The 25484-nt window shown below is 38.5% G+C and overlaps 1 protein-coding gene across 2 annotated transcripts; it reads left to right on the forward strand.

Annotated features, from left to right (window-relative positions):
* Positions 1–25: 25 nt before the first annotated feature.
* Positions 26–23893, forward strand: CIR1 (corepressor interacting with RBPJ, CIR1). 2 transcript variants are annotated; one of them, XM_062615869.1, is made up of 10 exons: positions 26–149; positions 908–1002; positions 1859–1932; positions 3076–3089; positions 3185–3240; positions 3598–3646; positions 3866–3983; positions 18931–19037; positions 20507–20592; positions 22299–23893. In XM_062615869.1, the coding sequence occupies exons 1-10, from the start codon at positions 78–80 to the stop codon at positions 23026–23028; spliced, it is 1401 nt and encodes a 466-aa protein (XP_062471853.1). In that variant the 5' UTR covers positions 26–77; the 3' UTR covers positions 23029–23893. The 2 variants fall into 2 exon arrangements, with proteins under 2 accessions (XP_062471853.1, XP_062471854.1); XM_062615870.1 differs by lacking the exons at positions 26–149; positions 3076–3089 and having other exon boundaries at positions 902–1002.
* Positions 23894–25484: the final 1591 nt, after the last annotated feature.

Consider the following 25484-nt stretch of genomic DNA (forward strand, 5'->3'; position numbering starts at 1 on the left):
CGCCGACCCGGAAGGCCCGGCGGGGACAGCTGGCTGAGGGACCGGGTCGGTGCTGGAGCTTCTGTCTCGCCGCCGCCATGGGGAAGTCTTTCGCCAACTTCATGTGCAAGAAGGATTTTCACCCCGCCTCCAAGTCCAACATCAAGAAGGTGAGAGAGGCGACGGAGCTCTTGCGGCGCTTGCCCGGCGGCTGTACTGGCCCCTCGGGCGGTCGGTTAGGCCGTGTGAGGCGCGCACCGAGGCGCTGGGACGGGGCTGGTACCGCAACGGCATGTCGGCTGTCCTGAGGTGGGACTGGGGCTGGGGCTGGGAGAAGGAAGAGGCAGAGGAAAAGTGAGGAGATAGTTGAAGTTCAGGTTTACTCGTTCACCGGTGCGTATAACCGGTGCCGTATGGCCTTTTTCCTGGCTCCACCGTTTCAGATCTGGACGAATAGGCACCACGCATCGCACAGGAGAGCTGCCGCGATGTGCCCATGTTTTCCCGGTATTTCCCACCTGTCTTGACCTGGTTCCAAATCTCTTTCCCAGAGCCGGACCATTCCAGGGGCTCCAAGAGAACCTGAGGTTTGGGGGCTGTGAGACTTCCGTCAGGAAGTGTTGCAGTGGTAAAGACAGTGTCACAGCCACGGTGTCTTCTGAGCCTGCTTTTCCCTTTGGGTCACTCAATTTTCTCATATCTCTTCAGTTTTTAAATCGTATTGCAATTGTAGCTTATAAAAATCACACTGCTTATGCAAAGCTCATTTGTTGAAATGCTGGATGAAAATAGTATATTTTATGTGATTAGAATGGGAATTTTCACTTGTTAAGTATTTTCAATAGATTAAGCCAGTTAAGTATTTATACGTGAACATATTTAGTGGTGGGGTTTGTATTTGTTTAAAATACAAACTTGTTTTAACTAGGTATGGATGGCGGAACAGAAAATATCATATGATAAGAAGAGACAAGAAGAATTAATGCAACAGTATCTGAAAGAACAGGAATCCTATGATAACAGGTGAGAACTGGCATAAGATCACACACTTTTCTCACTGCTTCAGGTTTTCATGGCAGTAAAGAGCATGTTGTGGGTTATTTGGAATGCTGCCTCCCATTTGCTGTGGTAGGAGGAGAGGACAGTGACTCATAAATTGATTTGGGATTAACTAGAGGTCACAGGAACTTCTTTAAAGTGGCTTGTGTCTTCTAATTGATTTCAGAATATGCTGTGTTGCACAGAAGAGCAAGTAACCTTGTGTGACAGTATGTTTTGTAGAATCATAGAATGGTTTGGGTTGGAAGGGACCTTAAAGCTCATCCAGTTCCAACCCCCTGCCACAGGCAGGGACGCTTTCCACTAGATCAGGTTGCTCAAAGCCTTATCCAGCCTGGCCTTGAACAGTGCTAGGGATGGGACAGCCACAGCTTCTCTGGGCTGCCTGTGCCTCACCCCCTCACAGGCAAGAATTTTTTCCTAATGCCTAATCTAAATCTCCCCTCTGTCAGCTTAAAGTAATTTCAGTTTAAAGTAATTTCAGCTTGTTCTCTCTGTGTGCCCTTGTAAAAAGTCCCTCTCCAGATTTCTTGCAGGCCCCCTTTAGATACTGGAAGACTGTTAGAAGGTTTCCCTGGAGCCTTCTCCAGGCTGAACAGATCTGTCTTTCATAATTCTGTGGAAAGTTATGTTTCAGTTGTGGTTGAAATGTATAGGTTTTGGTGTGCAACGTAACATGCAAAAGTATTGACTGGTCTCAGTTTTTTTGACATTCAACTTTTGTTACTCAAGTTAACAAATGAAAAATTGTGTTATTATGACAATTTCCTGTTGCACTTTTTTATGTATATAAATACCCCAAACTGTCCTTTTTATTTAGATTGCTTATGGGGGATGAACGTGTGAAGAATGGACTTAATTTCATGTATGAGGCCCCACCTGGAGCAAAGAAAGGTACTGTGGTTTCCTGATTGTGAGCAGACAGGACTGCAGGGCTAAAAACCTTCACAAGAAATAAGCATCATGTCTTTTATTTTAAAATAATGTGTTCGTAGTGAGGTAATGCTACAAGGTGTGATTTCCAGTTCTTCTTCTGGGAATATGCAGACATACATAGTATGTAACAATTTTGATCTCACAATGCTTTATGTTCAGACTGAGAATGGTTGGGTTTTCTTTTTAAATAACAGTACAATGTGAAGGGAAAAAGGAAAATAAAATATCTTTTCTGGCAACAGCAGAAATACTGTCCTTGACCAGAGATGTTTCTTTAGCCTATTTTGAAGCCAGTTGATGAGGAGGACTGCACCTTACCAAGGTGGTGACTCAGACCACACAAACCTGTATTTTGGCAGAGTTACTTTCACTTAAATTTCTGCCTGTAAATCAGCTTGATGCGTGTCATGCACAGAAAGTACCCAAGCAATAAGTTAATTAGTTGGAGTTTTATAAATAATAGAGATTCTTTAGCCAAAAATGCTGGCTAACCTGACTCTGGTAGGTGTGACTATGACTGTATTTAGTAGATTCATAAACAGAAGTTACTGACTACCCTGTGGATACTTACATCAGTCAATTTTAGGGAAATCTGAATATAAGTGCAGAACTAAGACAATGTACTCCCATTAAAAGAAAACATGTTCCCTTTAAAATGCATCTTTCCCATTTGTGTTAAAACCCTTGGAAATCCTTGGAGGTGCTTATGGAGCAACTTTTGCAATTGTTTTTAAAGTTCTTAAGTTAATCCTTTAAGCTTAGAGCAAATGCAATTTTAAACTAGTGATTTTTGCTAAAAATTCCTTTTTTTTTATTTAAAGTATTGTTGCTACTTTTGGGAAAAAAAGATTACAATTTTTTTGTATTTTTATATCAAATTGGTGTAGTTTTGAAAGATTATTCTTGCTTTGCAGGATTTGTAACCGTATGCTAGATGCTGATTATTTATGTGTGCTGTATTTACTTTCTAGTTGCTGAGTATTTGCACTATTGTATTAATGTAAACAAACTGTTTTGTCTCCAGCTTAGACACCAGCTGCATTTTACATGTATGAGTAACATATTATTTCTTTTCTTCCCATGATTTCTGAAAATTCCAAGAGGAAGCTAAAGAGGTATTTCATTACATTGTTTCTTTACGTTTTGTTCCTACTTACTTGAAAAGTATTGAAAAAAAAGAATCAAACTTACTATGTTTTCTATTTTATAGCAAGACGGAGAGACAGAATACAAATTTGAATGGCAAAAAGTGGCCCCTCGAGAAAAGTAAGATGTCTGATTTTATCTGAATAAATGTATTTCTTATTACCTGCCTTTCAGATTCTTTTCTCTTTTTTTCCTTCCCTTTCGTTCCCCATTTTATCTTTGAAGAGGTCACTTGTATAATCTCATCATATCCTGGCAGTTTATTAGTAAAACTTGTAAACCTGGAACTGTTTCCTTGATAAGCTCAAGTTCTTGTTTGAGTTTTACATCTGTCTGGCAAACACATTAAAACTCATGTTTACTGGAAGTACATCTCTGAAATGGATACACGCTTAACAATCAAAGATAGTTTTGTATATTATGGTTTAAAAAATAATGTAAACTCAGTATTTGTTTTCTTTTGTGTTTGTGTAACAGGTACGCTAAGGATGATATGAATATCAGAGATCAGCCGTTTGGTATCCAGGCAAGTTACGTAAATTTCACTCTGTGGGATGTCTAGGTTATCTTTCAAATATTGTCTAGCTGCAGCATTCACATGAGCTCTCTTAATTTTATCATCTGTTTCTCAGTGAATTTAAAAGCTTCTCTTATGCCTAATAACAGACATTTCTGTGAATGTTAAGCTATGTTGTTAACTAAATTATGTCAAGTCTTTTATTTTTATTCTTTTTGTTCCTTTTAGGTGCGGAATGTGAAATGTATTAAATGCCACAAGTGGGGCCATGTAAACACTGACCGAGAATGTCCCTTATTTGGCCTGTCTGGAATTAATGCCAGTTCTGTCTCCACTGATGGTTCAGGTAGGCAATGAATATCTTTTAAAGATGCAGGTTAGAAACCTTTGGGGAACTTACCATGTTTAATTTTAGGATGCTTAAGTTTCAATATTTCAAAGAGTTGATGAATTAGGGAAAATGCTTCTTTATTCTAAATGTAGGGTCCACAATTTCAAGTTAAATATTCCAAATGACAGGGACTTAATTTTTTTAATTAGTAATGCATTCTAAAATGATGCCATAATGAATGTTGCTTTGCTTCTATCTGTGGCAAAAATTGAGAAGCTGCAACAAGATTGTTTATATCACCATGAAATATTTGTGTCACAAAAGAAAAAAAATGGTAATAGATCATCAAAGACTGTCCCAGTTCAGATTCTGGTAAACTGCTTGGAAAAGCTGGAACTGTATCAGTGTATCTTTGTGAATTACTTGGAAAAAAAGGAGAGGTTTGGGGTTGTTTCACATATGTAATTGTGCTTCTGTAGGTGGACAAGCAGTTGAAATCTAGATTTCCAAATGCCTGGTTTCCTTTCAGTGGCTTCTTGCTGCTTCCTGAGCTACATTTTTTTGCCTCCATTAGTTTTCCTGTTATTTGAAATCACAAAGTGTTAGATGAGGTTTGAAGAAGTGGGTATTCTAGTCTGAGGTCCCCCTGCGCATGGCAGGGGATTTGGAAATAGATGATCTTAAGGTCCTTTCCTACCGTAACTGTTCTATGATTCTATATAAACATTCAAATTTAATCTCTTTTTTACCTACAATACTTTGTTGTCCATAAGTTGTAATGCTTTTAAGAGATTGTGACACCGTAAAGAAACACTTGGTAACATGGGTGAGTCTTCAGCCTTTCTGTACTGTGCTTTAAGATCATGTGCCATGTTGTGTATTCGGTTTTGCAGGGATGCCATTACAGTTGCACACTTAATAATACCTAGTTTCTTCTGTCTTTCCTCAGGTTATCTGTTTTATGTAGTAGCTCTTAGTTTTATTCTGTATTTAGCCTACCAACAATTTTGCTTTTCAGAATTAGATCACCTGGATATGTCATTTCTTTGAGATGTGTGCTGGAAGACTGGAGTTAAAGGAAACAGTGCTTCTTGCACTTCCCTGCTTGTAGGCACTGTCTGATTATTATACCATTGTGTGAGCCATCCTGTAGTTGACATTCTTAGCCTTTCTTTTCCAGTAGGTTATAACATTATTTTGTTGCCTCATTCTTGTCTTAGAAGAAATTGCGCTTGGAGCATTCAGTGGCGGTAGAATTGTATTGTGCAGCTCTTGCATATCAGATATGCTTTTGTGCTGCAGAACTTGCTCCCACCCCAAGTTCAAATGGGTAAATTTTAGATATGTTTGGCTGGGAAAGCAGGAACCATTTGTACTTGCTTGCGTGACCTTGAAAATGTTCATTCATAAAAGTGTAATATGGACACTTTGCAATGTCAATATAAGACTAACTGCTTGTTTCAAACCTAACTGAACTATGCATCTAGATGCAGGCAGTGTTTGACTGCTGTGGATGTTTCCTAGTCAGATAAATGTTCCCTGGGTAGCTTTCCAAACCGTGTTTCTAAGCCTAAAGAGAAGGATTTAGCACACATAATGAATTTTGTATGAAGAGCAGTGCTGTAAAATTACTCAGTTGTTCTCAGAGTGTGCCAATGCCCTCTCATTTTCAACTTCGGAACTTAGAAGACAGTGTTCTATGCTGAGCATAGACTTTTTTTATAGGTTGAGGAAGGATTTCAGGGCGTAGGGTTGGGTGACAGATCAGGGTTTGTATATATAATTTGTAAGACGCTGTTCCTGGATTTGAATAGTCAGCTGTAATGATACTGATACATTTTCTTCCTTTCAGGGAAACTATGTAAAAACACTGTAGGTAAAGTTTAAAATAATTTTAAGTTCTTGATTTAACAGCAGATACAAGGCTTATAGGAAGTGGTAATATCATTAATTAGATCATCATATGAAAGGTTGCCTACTTTTTGTAACCCCAGGAATACAATCCTTTCATCAGCTTTTCTAAAACTTCATCTGATTTAATAACAAGCTAAATTACGCTCCCTTGACACCTTCTGGAAATTCCATGTATGCAAATGAAGCACTACAGTTAAGTGAGAACGCAAGTTACAGAATTCACTGACTCTCTTAAGACTCATGATTCATCTACACGCCAAGTTAAAGCTTACATCACACGTTTAAAAGAAAAGTTGGGAGTTTTTTTAACTAAACGCTGACAGCAGTCGCATCTTACCTGGGATGGGAGTAAATAATTATTTTTGCATTGCTGCTAATTGTACCCAGTTGTTACAGTGCTGCAGATCTGCAGTTAGCTCTGTAGTACTAACCTACACTGAAGGTAAAACAGTGTTTTTACATTTCCTATCAACACTGCAACATTAAAAAGACAAATTCTATCATGTTCTTACCAGTATCCCCCAACAATATAATCTTGTCTTGACGGTTTCTCTTTGCTGCTTTTTGTTTCCTCTCATTACTTCTACTTAATGCTTTGTTGCTAGCCCTAATGCTGAATTGGTATCCACCTCTAGGGACTTTCTTCTGCTACTCTGTACAGCACATCTTCTCAAGCTCTGCTTCTTCCTGCTCCTCTTTATCAATGTTTGCATGCACTCCTAAGCTGCTTTTGTGTTTCTAGACTAAATTCCTAATGATTTTCTGATTATATTGTAGTACTGCAAATATGTCCATTGCCACACTATTCTTACTTAGATTGGCCAGAACTGCAAAAAAATACTGCTTTTTAAGGGACAGACACTTGTAACGATATAATATTTTCTTATGAAACCTTTATGATTAGGTTTAAAAAACTACAAACAGACCAAAAGCACTTTATTTTTTTCCCACCCATCTCCACGCTCCCCCACCATGTATGACAAATAAGTGACTCTTCATGCTTAGAAAACTGGTAAAACCCATGTAAATAGTCCTGTGATATTCATTAATTATGAATATCAATAAGTATGTGTATAAATTATGAAACGACTTGGCATCTAAGGTCTGAACTCCAAAGAGCGATTTCCAGAAGCTGTCTGTTCATTTTTAGAATACAGAAGAAAACGTATCTCTGAAGAGAGCGATCAATATGGTTTTCAAGGATAGTGATTGCTTATGGTATACAGCAAGCCTGGAATGTGTATTTAATTTATTTGACTCAGGGTTTTAATAGATAAATGTGTAAAAAATAATGTTTGCAATCAGGTCTCAAAGTTGACAAATGTTGGGCTAAGGTTTTAGAGCAAATAATACTTTCAAAGGTCAGGAAGTAACTGTATATGTAGAAAATCATCTTTGAAAGCTTGATCCTAGCCTGTATGTCAGGAAACTGAAATGTAAATATTGTCTCATAAATGGAAGGGTACATCTGATAACTGCAGATACAATAAGGAATAAAATTTTAGTACAGTAGTCAATATACCTGCACTGCAATTCTTTTATAAAGTATTTATAAAAGAATTTAGAAGTATTTAGAAGGACCCAATTTAGGCTGTAAATCATTGAATTTAATCTTTTTTTAAAGAGCAAATTTTTGCAATATTCTTATGAAGTCTTTGAAATGATCTCTATTGCTTCAAATTTAGTTACTTGGTAGCACTTTATTTCTTGTGAGTTATAGTCTTCATTCTAATAGAAGATGATCTCTCATTGTTTTCTTGCAAACTGAACTGAGTAATTTTTTCTAAGCAGTGTGTGGTAGTTACACTACTTAAATTTAGCTTAGGATTCTTTAAAGTTTGGAAACATTCTCCCTTGTTAGAGCACGCTGTTGGAAGATGCTAGTCCCTGCCTTGCAAAGTATCTTGGCTGGTAATGAATCTCTAAGCAATCAGTACTTGGGAACCCTCGGCCTTATGGTTCTGAATCTGATATTATAAGGACGTTGGCATCACAAATTTCTGCAGATGTAGCTTTAAAGAAATGGTCTGGCTTCCCTGTAGGAGACTTTCAACAGGCCTATTGTTTCTGAATCTTGTTTTTCTGCTTTAAAGAAGCACACGTAAAGTCAGTCTATTTTTCTCTGTTTTGTCCATTGCTGTCTTACTGTATTTACCCGAATGTATTTCTGTCCAAAGAGGAGTGTGTAGGAACTTAGCTGCTTTGCTGTAAAGGATGGAAACGTCTCATACACACAAGTTGAGGAACCCCAGGAGAAGTTCATTATGTATCAGTTAGACTCATGACTGAGTTCCATCATGTAATAACTTTGAAGTCTTTAAAAATATCTAGTGTAGAAGGGTGACTGCTCTCAGGAACATTATTGAACAGAGTTAATTAACCGGGAAAGGAAACAGGACGGTTTAGCAGAGGTAGGCAGCTCATCCCCAAAACACTTGCTCACGGCCCACACAGCAGAATGGGGGAGAGAATCAGAATGATGAAGGTGAGAAAACTCATGGGTTAAGATAGACAATTTAATGAGATAAAGCAAAATCAAAGTTCATTCACTACTTCCCATTGGCAGGTAGGTGGTGTAATCTCCAGGAATGGCTCCATCATTCATAACGGTTACTTGGGAAGACAAATACCCTACCTCTGAACATCCCCCCACTCTTCGTTTTTCCTCTGGCTTTATATGCTGAGCATGAAGTCATATGGTGTGGGATATCCCTCTTGTCAGCTGGGGTCAGCTGTCCCAGCTGTGCCGCCTTCCAACTTCTTGTGCAGCCCCAGCCTACTCACTTGTGAGGTAAGAAGCAGAAAAGGCCATGATGCTGTGCAAGCACTGTTCAGCAATAACTGAACCATCCCTGAATTAGCAACACTGTTTTCAGCACAAACCCAAAACACAACCCCATACAAGCTACTGTGGAAAAAAAATAATAACTCTATCCTAGCCAAAGCCAGTACAAACAGTGATAGCCATAGTATTGATAACAAATCTTCATGGATGTATAAAGGATTGGCACTTGCTTTTTTGGAGGGACATTTTCATCTTTCTCCTTGATCAAAAGCAAAAGCTTTTGACAGAAAATGAAAGTAATATTATTAGGATAACCAAATAATTGAGTTAAATACAGGAAGAGCAGCTTTTCCCCATCCTTCTTACTTTGTCCAAGAACTGGGCCTTCAAAGTTCTTAATTCAATGGTAACTTTCATTTAACAAAATCCCAGGAATTAGTGGGGTTGATTGGTTGGTTTGTTCAAATGCCCAAATCAGTGAGTTTCAGGGGCACTTAGACTTCTTATTTGAGTTGAAAAAAAAGTTTAAGTAATGCAGAAGCCAAATTCAAGAGCACTTGATAAAAATGCAGTTTGTGTTTTGTTCTAATTTTTTTCCTGCTTCAGGAGATCAAACCAGAATGTCTTATCTAGACTGAGACTATTTTTTCAGCCTCAGCGGAAATGTTTGAGTTCAAACGAATGAAAATGAAACTCCTATGCCTGATTTAGTTGTATTATGTGAAGTTTCTACTCTGATTCTCTGTAAGGAAAGAGTTATTGATCACCTACATACTTCTATTTTTTTTTCCACATCACAAAATAAGCACCAATATAGGCTTTTTCTGCCACATAAATTCTATAAGCTGTGATTCTCTTATTTCAGCAGAAGGATACTTGTCTTAGAATCTTCAGTGAAGACTGCATTGTAATCTTCCTCTTTGAACATAAACTGATGGCAATTGCTGGTTTGGATTCAGTGTTGAATATCTTGTATGCAAAGACCACTCGTGGACTTCAGTTCACCCAGGTGGAACCACTGCAAGGCGAATGCATGTCTGTGGCGCAGAACTGTGTTCTGTGATGAGAGGCTGCTGTCGTTCAAGATTTGACGTACACTGCAGCGCTCCAGCAAACAAGAAAAATCACAATCAGTACCTTAACTTAGGCATGGTGGCTTGGTTATTTTGCTTCTGGGACCATTTTACTCATCTAGCTGGTAATTCATACCAAAAAAATAATAATCTTACCGTTAAAAAAGTGCCTATTGAATAATATCTCACCAGTGAATAGAGATTATTTTTGCAATAAGGCAATTTCAGTGGATGTGGTTATCATGGGATAATCACACCCCTGGGGTACAGCCTTGTCTGTAATCTCCCAGGAGTGTAATTATTTCATGATAACTGCACCCCCTGGTGTTGCATTATTTCCATTATGAAATTCTTAGTTTTAGATAGAAAGTAACTTACTTTGATCACTGGAAACTGCAAAGTAGTGTTAGAATATTCCAGCTGTGAGGCTTACGGGGACCAACTTACAAGATTTATTTCTCCTTTACAAAGCTAAATTAGGCAATCAAAATGCTTCTTTGGCTAAACTGATTTACAAGGGTTTTTACTGATAAAACCCTAACTTTCAGATTTCAGACAAGGTGAAAATATCAGTTGTGGTTCTGACTTCATGTGTCACTGTGTATATATGCATGTGTAAAATATGTAATATATACCAGCAAAACAACCCCAGATCACTAGTATCTAGAAGTTTGCCTGTTTTTACAATCCTTTTTCATCATTAAACAGCAGCATCTGCTGATCTGTGTGCTTTTCAGTACCTTTTGTTTGTGAAATCTGAAAAGCATTTGACTTTTTAGAATGGAGACTGGTAGGTTTTCTGTGCAAATGCTTTGAAGTCATACTGTTATTTTACTTCAAAATTGCCTACAGTTTTCTTGATCAGGTAAAGATAGGACAAACTCAGTACTACTTTTTTAATTATTATTATTCTTTATTATTTTTTCCCCCAAGCAATCTATCTTATTCAGTGAGGGCTGAGGAGCTGGGATTGATAAAAAGCTGTGGAAGCTTAAATGCTTACAACTTTAATCATCTGGGGTTTTTTTTGAACAAATAACCTGTTATTACTATCAGCAAGTCAGGCTAGTGTCTCAGATGGGGAGGAAATTTTATGAATGACATAGTTAGAAGTGGGATGGTAAGGTTAAAAATGTTTCTTATGCTCTTGGCCTGTGAAACCTAAGACTGGAGAGTGCTGAGCATCCTTCTTTGCTATGGACTACTTTGAATGATTTACAGCCAGCTGGCTCTGTATGTGATCTGTCCAGTGAAAATACCAAGGAGAAATAGAGTACTATAAAGCAATCAGAGTGTTGTGGAAAATTCAGGCAAAAATGGTAAAGCTATAATGGAGTAACGTGTGTGCATCTCGTGTCTTATGGTCTACAGAGAGAAAGAAACTCTAGGTATGTCTATGAAAATGCAGCCTTCTGAAGACTCATTATCAGCTCCTACAGTCTGTGTCCTCTTCCTTCACTGCCTGAGTGCCCTTAAACTAATTGTGGTTGTAGTTTCCATCAGTCTATCGCTTAGTGTGTTCATCTGATATTTAGCTTTTGGGTGAAATTCCTTTCAATAGTAATCACTTAAATTAATCGGTCGTACAGAGACAGCAAAAGAAAAATCTATATTATGTCTAGATCGTGTATTTTTTTAGTGACAAATATGGTATTTTTTTGTTTCCAAATAGATAGAAATCTGCATTGTATCAGGAATACAGAAATTTATTTGTGTTCTCTTGAATCTAAAACAACAAAGAAAAGGTATTTGAATATGTTAACTGTGAATATTTGTATAAATGGTCATCTGTAGAAACATACAGTGTATGAAACCTTCCTTTATGATCTGCAGCTGAGACCTTTGATTGTGAACAGTAGGAACCTTAACTAAATCTTCACATAGTTAACTGTCATATTTTAGAATAATCCTCTATTTATGTTTCAGAACACTCTGTATTTGGTGTGAATGCATAAAATACAGATTTCTATTAGAAGCCTTGTGCTTGGCATTAAAGCAATAAATATGGATTCCTAAAGCAGTTTGATAATGTTAAATGGTTTTTACTACTCAGAAAAAAAGTCAAAAGGAAACTTTGGTTTCTCTGAAATACCCAACGACAAAAGCATGGCAAATTAAACTGAAATCAGTGCTAAAGTGTTAAATTCAGTTCAACTGCAGACCCTCTGAAGAAGAGCTAATTAAAAGCCAGAGGTTTTTTATTCATCGATTTCTCTCAATGCCAACTGCAGCAGTCGCTTTGAAGTGTAAATATGGTCTGAATGCAGCCATCTCTGAAATGGATGGGAAAATTATCAATAAAAAAAAAATGATCAATTCTGAATTAGTGGAGGCAACATAAATTTGCTATGTTCTGCATAACCAGGAATCGTGAGCACATAATTTTGATATTAGTTCTTTGTCCTTTAAATAAATAAATGTCTACTATCTCTGTCACAACCACTGTAAAAGTTCACAGATGGTACAGTGTGATTAGGCTCAGTCTGTGACTTCTATTTTTTTTTCTCCATTTTTGTTCAATTTCCTTTTAAGCCATATGAAAAAAGACACACAAAACTGTGCAGAGAAAGTACATGGGTGTATTGACAAAACTGTCTGTGCTAATTTTAAAGTTAGTTACTTTTTTAAGGCAAAACCTAAACAGCCTTTTATGATGCATTACGCCTTTGCTACCACCCAGAGAAGGCAGCATTCTGAATCTGGAGTATATTCATCCTCTGTGTGATGGTGTGCTAAACTGAAACTCACCAGCAGAATGGTTTTTGGAAATGTAGTTCATGTGGAAGAGCTGTTTGCAGACTCCCTGGAGTAGTTATTTATTTATTTTTCTGTAGCAGAGCATGGCTTTAGTTATCACTGTTAGTTTTAATTATCACAGAAAATCAAATTTCCATTTGGAAGAATTATGGCCTCATGTTGTCCAAAATGCATATAAGAAAGAATGAAGACAACATGCTTTAGGCCTGCTTTGTTAACAAAAAATATGTAATAATAAAGGATAAGCCTTGAAAGTATTTTGTCCTTTATTTGTAAATTGATTTTTAAGCATGTTGGAGTGGAGTATACTAAGTGTGACATATACCAGTGAATTGATAGTGGATATGCACGTGTGTTGTGTTTACATTCATGTTCATATAAATTACATCTCCGTTACCAAGTCCAAAGTATGATGATGGTGACATTTTTAGGTTAAAATCATCACATCTATAAACTAAAAGATGTCCCACACCAGAAGACATTCTCAGGAAGGGGAATCTGTAGAAAAGCCCTATTCCAAATGTTCAGTTTTAATGATGCACAAAATGGGCATTAGTTAAAATAAAGGTTAAGAAGTTATAATTAAAATGATACCATGAAGAATCTACTGCATTTTCCAGTAATTTTTACACTGAGTAGTCTGTTTCCTTTCATAGCGATGCATAACTGCCACTATCTTAAGTACATCTGGTTACTGTAATTTCCCCTGCCACAGGTGGGAATAGTGGTTACATTATTACTGTTTCTTATCCGTTTGCTTTCTATATGTATTCCAAATAAAAATCCATTTAAAACTTAATTGATTGCAAAGAATAACTCACTTTGCCCATCTGCACTGTGGCAGCAGCAAAAGCTTTTATCAATAAATTGAGCAGGTACTGTCAAGATTGTGCATCATGAGTAGATAGAATTAAAACTGCTATTTTTGATGATACTGGCAATCATAACATTATGGTCTGTCTTTACTGCCACTGAAACCGTTGCAGAAAAAGTGGTATTTCATCATTACAGTCACTATGAATGGAGGTTTTAGCATACTGTTCTCTAATATTGGATAACTCGAAAAATGTGCTTTAGATGTTTTAATGCAAGTCTGCTAGATGGTTCATTACAGCTAGCGATGTTCTCCTGTGCCCAAGCACCTTAGAAGAAACACTCTGGCAAGAACAGTGCATTACATACGTTCTGCATTTGTAGCTTCGGGAGCAGTACAGAAAAAATCGAACATTAATTGCAGCTATAGGTTTCTTTTGTTTCGGAGCCAGGAGTGGGGGCAGTAGTGAAGGGTGGGTAGAGCTTGCTGTAAGCTAGGCATTTAAATAACTGAAATCCAGAATTGTATTTCCCCCCTGGTTGTTCAGTAGAACCAGAACTGATTCTGTTAAATAGATCTCAATTAAGTATGATAAGAAATCAGGGTGATCTTTGTTTGTTATAAAAAAAGGCATTTCCAATATGTTGTAGAAATCCTAGTGTGTTACCCTTCTGTAATCCAGTATAATTGATCCTCATATAGGCTTCAGAAGAAAAAAAAACTATTTACAACTCTTTTGTTTATTTAATTGTACAAATATGAAGGTACACCAACAGCTGTTGAGCCAAGGTTGCGCTCAGGTTGTACTTTGTGTAGACTAAAATCCTTCTTTTCACACTTTACTGAATGGCTTGAGTGTCCAGGTTTTGCACCCTGACTCTGAGTCAGCTGAGTTATCTGGATTTTTTCCTTAGTATCTTAAACAGAAGATAACACAGAATTAGTAAAGCAAGAACTTCAGTGGGAATTAAGAATCAGGAAGAAGCTGTAGCCTATTTGCTTGACAACACCATTTCTTAAGAATTCTAAAAGCCATGAAAAAATGTTTTAAAAATCCTTTGATGGGTCTTTAACTATGGAACCTCTTTTGTGCAAGCCCTTAATATAATCTTAAATACCTGTAGCTGAAGAAAACTTAACAAGTTGTCAGTTGTCTCAATGCATAAAAATAAGTATGATATCAGTGTGCAATTAATTCGACTATATGGTAAAAAGCTTTTCCAAGACTGTGACTTAATTTTAAAGCAGATAAATGTTTTAGTTTTAAGCAAATGTCATCTGGAAAAGTTTTAAAGGGTTTTTTCTTTTCTTTTTTTTTCCCCTATCAAAATGTAAATTCCAGAAAATAAGCTTGACAGTCAGATTCAAAAATAGCAAGGTACTGTATTTGACTTGTTTCAGAAAGAATAAGAAACAGATGATGAAACGTTGTAACTTTGAACTTATTTTTAGCTTGCTGATGGATGAATGCTGAGAGACTACTTGTCAGAAGTTGTAACATTCAGCTATTTTTACAGGATTCCTATATCTAACGCTCTGTCAACTCATGGCATAGTGTCATCTCCAGATGTTTTCAGCTGCATGAGATCACACAGGTAGCTTGATCACAGATGCTGTCATGAGTCCATACAGAATTCATCCATGAAGACAGTTTTCATACTCCACAAAGTATTTTTCTATGCCTGATGCAGGAGTGATTTTTTGCAAGTTGATGGGTGCTGTCCAAGAGTACTGAGCTAACACCAGTTCCCAAGATTTAGCCAGCTGAGAGCTTCTCAGCTCAATCTTACCATCTGTTTTACAGTCTATGACTTAGTTGGAACTTAGCCAGGCAAAGGCAGATAGCTATCAGGTATACTTATTACTGTTTTTGTCTGAAGATCTTGGAGGGTGTTGACATTTAGTCATAACCCAAAGGCTGAGAAGACTGACCAGTTTGGCTTACCAGGCAAACCAGGTTTGATCACAGTGGGCATAATTGCATCTCCAAGAAGCAGGACTCCTGAGTCAATTCACCAAACAGAGGAAGAGGCCCTCTACCAAGCAGCGTACTGGTACCTCCAAGATACAAGTTTTGGCTCCTAAGTAAGGAAGCCAAGGACACCTCTGAGAAGCTGAGTTTTGCAAACCTCTGTTAATTGGGGTTCAGTGTTTGTAGTTGCTTTTACAGTTTTTGTCTCCCTTGTTTGTACTGGCCAGGAGAAATTCCTTACTTACACTTCCACACTTACTTGCAGTGTGGAAATAGGAATGTGATCATTTGCTCACACATTTAGGCATCTACATTTTTTAAGACACTGTGAAGAAGCAGCCCAAAAAGAAGTGTGTTACAAGCCCCAGTGCTGTCACATGAAATATTTATGCCCAGGAACCCTGAGAGACCTCAAACTGTCACTGATACTTCAAAGAAAATCAGATCTGCTTATCAAAATAATTAAATTGAAATCATTAAAGTATAAATCAAAATCAGCCTCTTGAGTCATGAATGGGAAAAGAAAGCCACCAAGTGTTGATTCCTGTGATTCCAAAGCAAAGGAGTTCAGTTGTGAGAATAAAAATTTTATTTATTCTCATTGTGTTGCAGAATAAAAGCAAATAGTAATAGAGCTTTACTTTAAGCTGTGCAGCCATTGTAAAATACGTCTTAGTTAAACCTCTTGGCTTTGTAAGCAGATAGGAAACACTCTCTTTAAGACTTGCCAGATCAGATACTGTTTTCTCTCTACTGCGGCCTAGCATTGCTACCTGAGCAAAGGTAGTGATGCAGTGTTGATGTCATCGTGCAGCAGAACAACTGAGAAGTTCAGTGGCATTGGCTGTTCGCCTGTGTCATCCTCTCAAAAATGTCCATGTTTTTAAAACTCAGGCATCACATGGTGCTTACAGAGTACTCCATAATCAACGGTAGTGGACAGTGTGCATGTCCTGGGGTCTGCACACAGGAGGGTTGTGAAGTAACACTGTTTTGACTCTACTTCTATTTATGGGCTGTCCTTACAAGCTAAGTTGAACCTAAATTGCTGTTTCCCTCATAATTAAAGGGAGACCGAAATTTATCTTATAAACTGCTTTAGTCTCGAGGTTCTGTAGGTGCATGTGATGTATCTTATATACATTTACAAAACAAGGTAACATGGATTTGTTAACTGTCCTTGTCGTGGTAATGCCTTGTTGTGACTAAAGTATTGTAGATGGAGCTATGAGCATCTCTGACATCATTGACAAACAAGGAAACAAAAGTCATGTAATTGTTAGTATTTTTTTGCATGGCTTGCTTTCCTTCTAAGCCTCCCTGTAGTTTTGGTTTTTAAACCTTGTGCTGATTTCACCTCTAAAAAGCATGCGGAAGCTAGCTCAAACGTTTGTATGCAGCTGTGTGTTGGGTCCCAGCTGGAGCAGCACACCGATAGGTCTCTTGTTCACTTGCATGGATCAGTGTGATAGAGCACAACACACATCCACTGGGCGCAAATGCACAGAAATCGGTAGTACTGTGCATTCTTTGTAAGCATTGTAAGTAAAAGAGGAAATGGTTTTGCTTACCTCTTTCCAGTGCTATGCACAAAACAAACCTGAAGGATTTGTTTCTAGAAAATAATGTTAAATAGTGCTGTTGAAGGCCAATATGCCTTTGTGCCTCTCTGGTCTAGATTCTGTCTGTAGTCCTTCTATAGAACCACAAAGTTACAGCTTCTGTCTTAGTTCTTTCACAAATCTGTATAGACTGGGACAAGTTATATTAATCTATCTAATGCTAATGAGAATAAGTATCCAATACACATCAAAATGTGTACAGTGCTGACACTGAAGAGGGAGTACCTGAAAAATTAGTGGGGTTACTTTGTTAGGCAGTGGCTCTTACTGCCTTTGTGTAGTAGGGGTATTCCAGGCTTCAGTCTGGTCAAATGGTTTGGTTTCTTTGGTATGGTGAATTATTCTTTCATGACTCTACACTTTGTCTCCATTCAGCTTCCTCGTACAGGGTATTTGACTGAATTGCATGGCTGGATTATGTTGTTTTTTCAAATCAAGACAGCCAAGTTCTGTTGTTAGGTTTCTGTCTAATGTCGGCTTCAGCTCTAGCCAGAGTAGATTTGGGCAAACAGAGCAAGGTTGTAAGTTTGAAATAAGCAAAAAATGTAGATGCTAGAGCCCATCTACATTCATCAGCTGTCAGTGAGCTTACAATTACACTAACATGTAAGAAGAAAAAGCACTTTTGGTAAAATCTATGGCAAGGGGGTGGGAAGCAACCCCTACTTAATAAAAATGTAAACTCAAGGAAAACTTCTAAGGTATCTCATTAGAAAATTCTTTTGCCAGGCAAAATGAGGGACTTGTGAAAAGAAAGTAATGCAAGGGCTCCTTAAACCATTTTCAAAGTTTTATCTTCTTCCTTCCTGCTTTACATATAGGCCTGCCTGTTTCTGTATGCAGTGTATTATATGAGAAAACTAAGAAGTCGAAGCTAACAGTTTGAGACAATGCTAGTTTACTTTCCATATATTTTCCATAGTAAAAATCTCTCTTTCCATACTACTCTGCATTAAAAATCTATGAGTCTTGTCTATCTCAGTAACTAACGAACTCTTAAAACCACAAAGCAGGATCAGTAAGTTTCATAAGACGAGTTAATCTTATCATTTACAGTTAGTTTACTGAAGTAATAGTTATCATGTGCTCCATGCTCTGTTTTACATTCCTTCTAATTGAGATTTACTTTACACAGTTGTGCTAATTCATTGACAGGAAGGTTCATGAGTAAACTAGTGAGAAAATATACTGAAAGCGACCTAACAAAAGAGTCTGTGTTTAGGGTGAAGGAAAAGTACCTAGCTGGACAAGTACATGAAGTTTAGGTGATCACAGGTATTCAGTTAAAGCAAAAGAGTGAGTTACAGGAGTTATAAATTGTGCGGTTGAGTCTGAATGACCCAAAATACATCTCATTTTTTACTCCTTGTTAGATGTTTGTAAAGAAAGATGACAAGTGCCTAATCCCAAACACTTCCTCTAGTGCAACATACAATGTGATTTTTAAATTGATAAACCAGAAATCTCTGAGGAGGTCACAGCCTTGAGGCCAGACATACCTGGGTGCCCCAAGTAAATAAGTAAAGATATAGGTAACTTTTACATGTATTTATTTTTATTCTATATGTATACTGAGTTTCAAATAATGATTACTTTTTACATTAAGGTTCAAAAATTTGTATCATTATGAAGAATGCCTTATTAGTGACAGAAGAGCATTTTTGTGTTGTTTTAAGGGAGAGGAGGTACCTAAAAGTCTTATTTAATGTGCTTTCTTTAGGTTTCTTGTGCTTTTGTGCTATAATAAAAATGTATTCTAGACTTACCTAAATATATTGTTTTCAACATGACAAAGTTACATAAGAGAATCTCCTTGTACTTACAGAAAAATGCAATTATTTTCTATTCTGAATCTCCAGACTGCTGTTTTAGAAAATCATATCTGATTATTTGCTCAGCAGAAGATTATTGAGTTGATTTAGCTGTGATTTTACTTAACAAAGCTTCAGCTGAATTCCTACTGTGGAGTCCAAAAAAGGTAGAGAGATATAAATGATACATTCAGACTGTGATTTTTGTGAACAGGGCCATCAATGCACCCCTCGGAGCTAATAGCGGAGATGAGAAACAGTGGGTTTGCACTGAAACAAAATGTACTGGGGAGAAACTTGACCGCAAATGATCCATCACAGGTAATGATCTTTTTACCAGTAAGCTGAAAATGTCTGTAAATCTAAATGTGATTGCTTGTGAATTGTAACTTAATGTTTTCAAATATGCATATCCATAGGAAAGCTGAATAGCTATAGGACTAGAAAAATGTCCAAAACCTTACTGCTTTCCAGCTTTGTTTCAGTCAGAATGGTGAATCATAAATTACTTCTTTTAAAATCACATATAATAAATTAAATCCCTCCTCTGGGTGATTAGAAATTGTATTTTTCCTGAAGGGGTGGTTAGGGCTTTTGCCACGTACTTCTGATACAATGCTAACCTTTGGATGAAGTTTGAGGAAGTATGCACAAGTAATTGCTGCCAGGAATGCTGTATCTGAGTCAGTCAAATAAATTGATTGACTATTGTTACATTTATTATTTTGGGGGGTGAAAATGTGTAATTGTCTTTACTTAGACTGCACAGAGTACATTTCTAATTGAGGTGCTTTAATAAAAACATAAAGTGAAAAATTCATATGTGCTCCTTGAGTGAGCCACCATGAAATGGCCTTTGTCCATACAGCAGGATAGTCAAACCACTTCTAAAGAGGGGACGACTTCAAGCTGGCCTTGACATCTTGAGTAAATCAACAGTTCATTGCATCTCCACAGATGGATGTACCTTTGCATTTAAAAAAGCTGGGTACCCCAGAAAAACCTAGCATGGGGGCACTGTTAAATTAACCACAGTGATACCAATGTGTTTAGTTCATGTTAGGTGTGGTGGAGGGGTTCTTTGGGATGAGCTTTTAATCTTTATTTCTTGTTTCTGCTCGTGAGTGTGGCTACAATTAAAAACATCACGGTGGAGAAATGTAGTGTACCAGATGCACATAATTTGAAGAATTCAGGGTCTTCAAAAGTAACTATGCTTTGCTGATTGCGTTACTGTATGTAGATTATATGATTACGGTATTTTGCATTGATAGAACACTTTATGAACATTTGAAGACTAATAGCACAACAGTGAGGTAGATGTGTTAATACCCATTTTCCTAATGACTAAAGCGAGACAGAAAAGTAATTTGCTTAAATTACCCTGAGTTCAGGCAGGACTAGCATCTTACCTATTCATCCAAGCATGATAACAATGGAGTGACTTATCCTGGGGAATCATGTGGGCTATAGAATGGGCTCATTTTTATTAACTATTTCAGAAATGTTTCTTTCCCTAGCAGTGATTTTTTCATACGTTCCTAATAACTCCTGTTGTATAACCCCACATTAAACACCTACTCAGCTTCTGAGACAGAATGTGGGGGATTTTTTTGCTCTGCAGTGAGTATGCTGCTCTTTCCAGAGAGTCTTAAGCTGACTTAGTAATATGAATATATTTGTGCCAGTGCAAAAATAAGGTGCATAGAGGCATCAGTTTAAGTACAGAAATCTGAATGAAAAGATAATTTTTATATGTAAGAACTTAACATCTTGCCATATTTTCCTAGGAATTCATTGCAAGTGAAGGAGAGGATGATCCAGAAGTTGAATTTTTAAAATCACTGTCAACCAAACAGAAACAGAAACTTCTAAGGTAAGTGTGATACCTGGTGAAGGGGGTCTGTATCACCAGGAGTTCTGACTGTGTGGTTGTCCCTGTAACTCTTCTATGCCACTGAAGAATTTAGCACCATCAGTATAGAAGAAAATCAGCTTAGTTGAGCATGCACCTGACCACAAATGGCATTATGCAGCATGGGCTTTTAATCCAATTGGTTTTGGTTTAATCTGGCTGTTCTAGTCTTGTTGTGATGCCTTTGCGCTGGGGCTTGTTTCCAGTTTAACAGGTATACTGAAGTACTAACAATTGGCTCGCTGAAGATGCTGTCAGTTGCCGGTTTTAAGGTATGATTTTGCCTCCACTGTTCATAGCATCTTCTTCCAGGCTTAAAAATCCCATGTTCTTGTTTACTGGTTCACAACTTGGCAAGGTTTGTGTGGCTAAACTGAACCTCACCTTGCACCCAGTCAAGGCTGGCTCAGCTCCACAGTGCTTTCAGCTCAGGGCTTCCCATTTGGTGCTCCAGCAGAGGGAGCTCCCTGTGGTCTTGTTCTAATAAAAAGTCAATGAGCTTTTCATTCTTTGCTTCTGTCCTACTGATCTTGCTTTCTTTTTGCTCTGTTATTTTGCAATGTTATCTTGAAATAACCTGAAAATGTTTCAAATGAAAAATATTAACTATTCCTACCTAGTAGATCCCGTACAGGTATCATTAGTTAAAATGGCCTTTTAGGTTAAAAGACATGGGCATGTACATGGGCAATGGGAGGAAGGGAGAAAGGTGAATGGCTAAGCAGGTGCATGAGCAGGTAGGTACATATGGTGTTTGCATATATAATAAATAGTTCTCTGAAAGCAACTGGCGTATTTTATGTTACTTTTAAGTAAGGAATGTGTATGGAGTTTGAGTAATTAAAAAAATATGTACTTTTAATTTCTTCTGGCCCAACACAATGAAATTATAATACTTCATATTTTGAAAGTTAAGTTCAGTGAATATTTGGGTCCTTTAGATATTACTAGTCTGAAGGGATTTTTTCAAATACACTGAAAGTAGTTTCACTATTCAATCACTGAATAAGAGAAGAGTAAGCACAGATACGAAATTAAAACTAGGTGAAAGCAGTCAGATAACAGTGAATGCATCATGTGCATGGTGGAATATTGTACTTATGGCTAGAAGATGGAAATATTTAGTTGTGTCAGAAGAGGTTATTGAAAAGACACATACTGTTTGCCTGTAAGACTCGGAGATGCAGGTTTTAGAGTGTCTTGTTTCCATCATTAATAGAAGGTGAATGTTAATTGTGGGGGGGTTGTTTCATTTTCAAAATCTCTTCTAAAAATGTACAAACAAAAGCAGCGATGATTTCCCAGTCTCCAGAGCAGGCTGACAAGGGAGATAAGCACTACTGAATGTATTTATTCCTCGTTACGAGGCTAAAGTTGATACATCTTACTTATCTTTTTTAAAATTAAAGAATTTAAAAAATCATATCCCCCTGTTGTGAGGGAGCAGCTGTGGATTACAGGAGGATTCTTAATATGGTTAACCTCAGGTTAGAAGCTTAAACATAATATTTTGCTGAAAGGGGAAAGGAATTCAACATGTTTTTAGGAAAACAGCATATTTGCTATAGTGTAAGTCATTGTCAGAAGTAGTGAACTTTAAAAGTCTTTGTAATTTAGAATATCTTAACACATCTGATTGCACTACTGTTCTGTTTTGAAATTGAAAGGAAGTTGGATCGTCTGGAGAAGAAAAAGAAAAAGAAAGAGAGAAAGAAGAAAAAACAGCAAAAGAAAAAAAGCAAAAGTAAACACAAGAAACATAAGACGAAATCCTCTTCCTCATCCTCCAGTGAGACTTCAGTAAGCAGCAGTGACAGCGAGACTGACAGCGGAGATAAAGCGGCACAAAAGAAGGTGGATTCTAAGAAAAGAAAAAAAGACAAGTTTTCAGAGGCTAGCAGCAGCAGCAGCGATTCAGAAGGAAAGGCAAAGACAAGGAAGGAAAAACTTTATGAAGATCTCTCCAGTAGTCATGGTAAAAAGGACAAAGATAGGGAGACATACAGGCCTTTAAAGCAAGACAGTTCTGCGGAGAGCAACAAATGGAGCTCCTGTGAGGGGGAAAGAAGGTCCAGAAGCAGATACCATAGCACCAACGAGAGAGAAACTGAAAGAAAGGAGAGGAATGGTAGAAGCCCAAGCACGGATGAGAGGAGCAGGAGAAGCCCTTGCACAAGTCACAGCAGTTCCAGGCAAAGGCAAATAAGAGAAAGTCCAAGTCAAAGCCTTGGTGAAGAGTGGCACAGGAAACATGAAAAGAGAAGCCCCAGCGCAGACGTTCATAGAGACAAGAAAAGAAGCAGAGAGAGCTATGGGGAGAAGTGCAGTAAAGTGGAACACAGAGAAAGGAGCAGACGCAGTAGAAGCAGAAGCAGAGAGAGGAAAAAAAAGAGATAGCATAGGGGACAGGTGCAAACAAGAACGTCTCTGGGTTTTGATGAATACCTTTAACAAGGGCTCAATTACACGTTGCTGTTCATTTTCCAACCTCTGTAACTAGATTTTCCTACATAAAGCCAACAACATCATTTCTATAATGTTGGAATATTTGTAAATTAGGTATAAATGTTATGGTATTTTTCTTACTGTATAAATATCCTTGTTGGCAAATACCTCATGTATACACAGAGTAATTCATAGACCTGATTTTAGGGGTTTAAAATATTTCAGAGTAGTATGTAGTATTTTTGGTTCTGTCAGTGATGATTTCTGTTTAGATGCAACTGTCAGGGGAAGCAGAGAGTAATTTGGGAGGAGTCCTGGGATGTGCTGAACAATAGCAAACAGTTGAGATAGTTCTGGATAAAGTCTTCTTCAGATATCAAAACATCGTATTGTCAAGGGTTTGGGTTTTTTTCATACTGAAGCATTTTTCCTAAAGTTCCCTGTAAGAGATCAATTTCCTGAGTTAAAACAACAGAGAAGACATAGTTCACATAAGTGTGTAGCCAACATTTTTTGACCTCCTGCAGTGTACAGCTTGGTCAGGGCTATCTAAACATCTTGAACCCCTGTTGCTGTGTGTCAGTACAATGTCAAGTTAGTGTTCAATAATCTCTCAAGACATGAAAAGAATATTTACTGCCTCAACTGCTTCAGGTATTTCATTGTTTGTGGTAGAAAGTGAATGTAAATAGTCATCCTGTTGTTTTCATGAAACAAACTTTTGAGGTTTTTTTTTAATGATTGTCATTTGCTGCACACATTGTTATGAAGATGAACTTCCATAATAAAATACCTTATTCTTTAAAAACAGTAAGAATTGCTGCCTTCTCCAAGTTCTGAACCAGTGCAAATGCATGATGCAACACTTCACAGGGGTTTTCTTGCAAAAGAAATGCTTCTCTGCCATTTAGGGGCTGCCAATGGGAGTACATTAGTTAGTGGGCAGGTGGAAAGGCATCACCTTTTCAGAATCCTCTCTATTCTGGAAAGTAACTTTCTTCCCCTCCTCACAGGACAAATGGGACTGTCTTTTATTACCAGTCCACTTCTTACAACAGTCACTCAGAAGCTTTTCAGTATCACACAGAGTATGGTACATGGTGGAAGTGACCTGGCTTATCTTGTAGTGCATGTGAATGGGTTTGAAAGGGTGAGCCATTAAGGGATGTCACCTTCTTCTTTTATAAGCGTTTGTGCTAGGCTGCTACAGGCGTTCTTGCGGAGCAGCTGGGAGCTGCAGGGCATGCGCAATTCAGTAGAGTTAGGCCCCATATTCATGTGTGTGTGGGAGCTCCGATGTAGAGAGAACAGGAGGAGACTGACAAAACACCCGTACGAACAATCTGAACAAAACCTCATGTGAAGAACTTATTATGCTTCTGTGTAAGAGAGGACAGAGAAATGTGATAGGGTAAAAGGCATATTCTGGTAGAACGTTTTCATGTTAAGTGCAGCGTGAAAGATAGGAGGAACAGCCAGTGAGTACTGCAAGGTTCTTCTATTCTGAAGACAGGTCTCTTGCTTACAGGTCTGTCGGATTGTGTGGCACAGGAATCTGCCAACTACAATGCTGACTTTTAGCTGAAGAAGGAAGGACAGCTCAACGTCCACCAGTCTTGGCATTTTTGTGGGCTAAGCATTTTCTGTTTTCTTTTTGCATGTAGTTAAACTGTATATGGTGTACATCATGCCTTTTCACATACGAAGAGTGGCACATGGCATGGGCTTACTGTGATGGTGGCCATGGTGAATGAAAATTAGACCAGAAGAATAGCAGCGGTTTGGATACATCTAGCTGAAAGAGTACCTGTTGAAGAGCACAACTTCAGTCCTCTTGACACCTGTTCTGCTTTCAGTGCAGCCCTGGGGAAGGTTGGTGCAGCTTCGGAGGGAGGCGTTCATTGCGTTTCCCAGGCCAGCCTGTGCCACTGCACCGGTATGAGGAGCGAACCGGCTGTGGGAGGACGGGGCTCCTTCACCACCCTTGGGTGCCTTAAAAGCAGAAGGGGTGGGGTCGTGGGACGATGTTCCCAGTGCGGGCCCTCACGGCGCTGGGCCCGCCCCGTACCCCGCCCCGGCCCGGCCCAACCGGGTATTCCGCCGCGGGACGCTCGACGGCCGCGTCCGGCTGCTCGGCAGCGCCAGCGGGGCCCGGTAGGAGGTGCTGTCGGTTCACAGATGAAGGTAAAACCGTTTCTTTATTACTAATTTCTGTCTCCAAGGCCTCGAGATGGGGTTAATCCTCTGTCCAGGCCGGGGCCCGCGGAGCCGTGAGGCGGCTCCCTCAGCTCGGCGGGAAGGGCCCGGGCCCGGCGGCGCAACCCTGCCCCGGGGCTCCCCTCGGTCGGAGCGGGAGCAGCTGGGGCTGAGGGCGGGCCGACGGCTCCCTGGGGGCGAGCGGGCAGCGC

This window comes from Pezoporus occidentalis, unplaced genomic scaffold (assembly GCF_034315485.1).
Source record: "Pezoporus occidentalis ecotype Australia unplaced genomic scaffold, CSIRO_AGI_Poc_V1 ctg184, whole genome shotgun sequence".
In the NCBI taxonomy this organism is placed as follows: Eukaryota; Metazoa; Chordata; class Aves; order Psittaciformes; family Psittacidae; genus Pezoporus; species Pezoporus occidentalis.

Bases quoted from the DNA above. Each gene is read 5' to 3' on its own strand.
- CIR1 (XM_062615869.1), top strand. From the start codon at position 78: ATGGGGAAGTCTTTCGCCAACTTCATGTGCAAGAAGGATTTTCACCCC. The intron at 150-907 runs GTGAGAGAGGCG...TGTTTTAACTAG, and splicing joins CCAAGTCCAACATCAAGAAG to GTATGGATGGCGGAACAGAA. The intron at 3,241-3,597 runs GTAAGATGTCTG...TTTGTGTAACAG, and splicing joins AAAGTGGCCCCTCGAGAAAA to GTACGCTAAGGATGATATGA.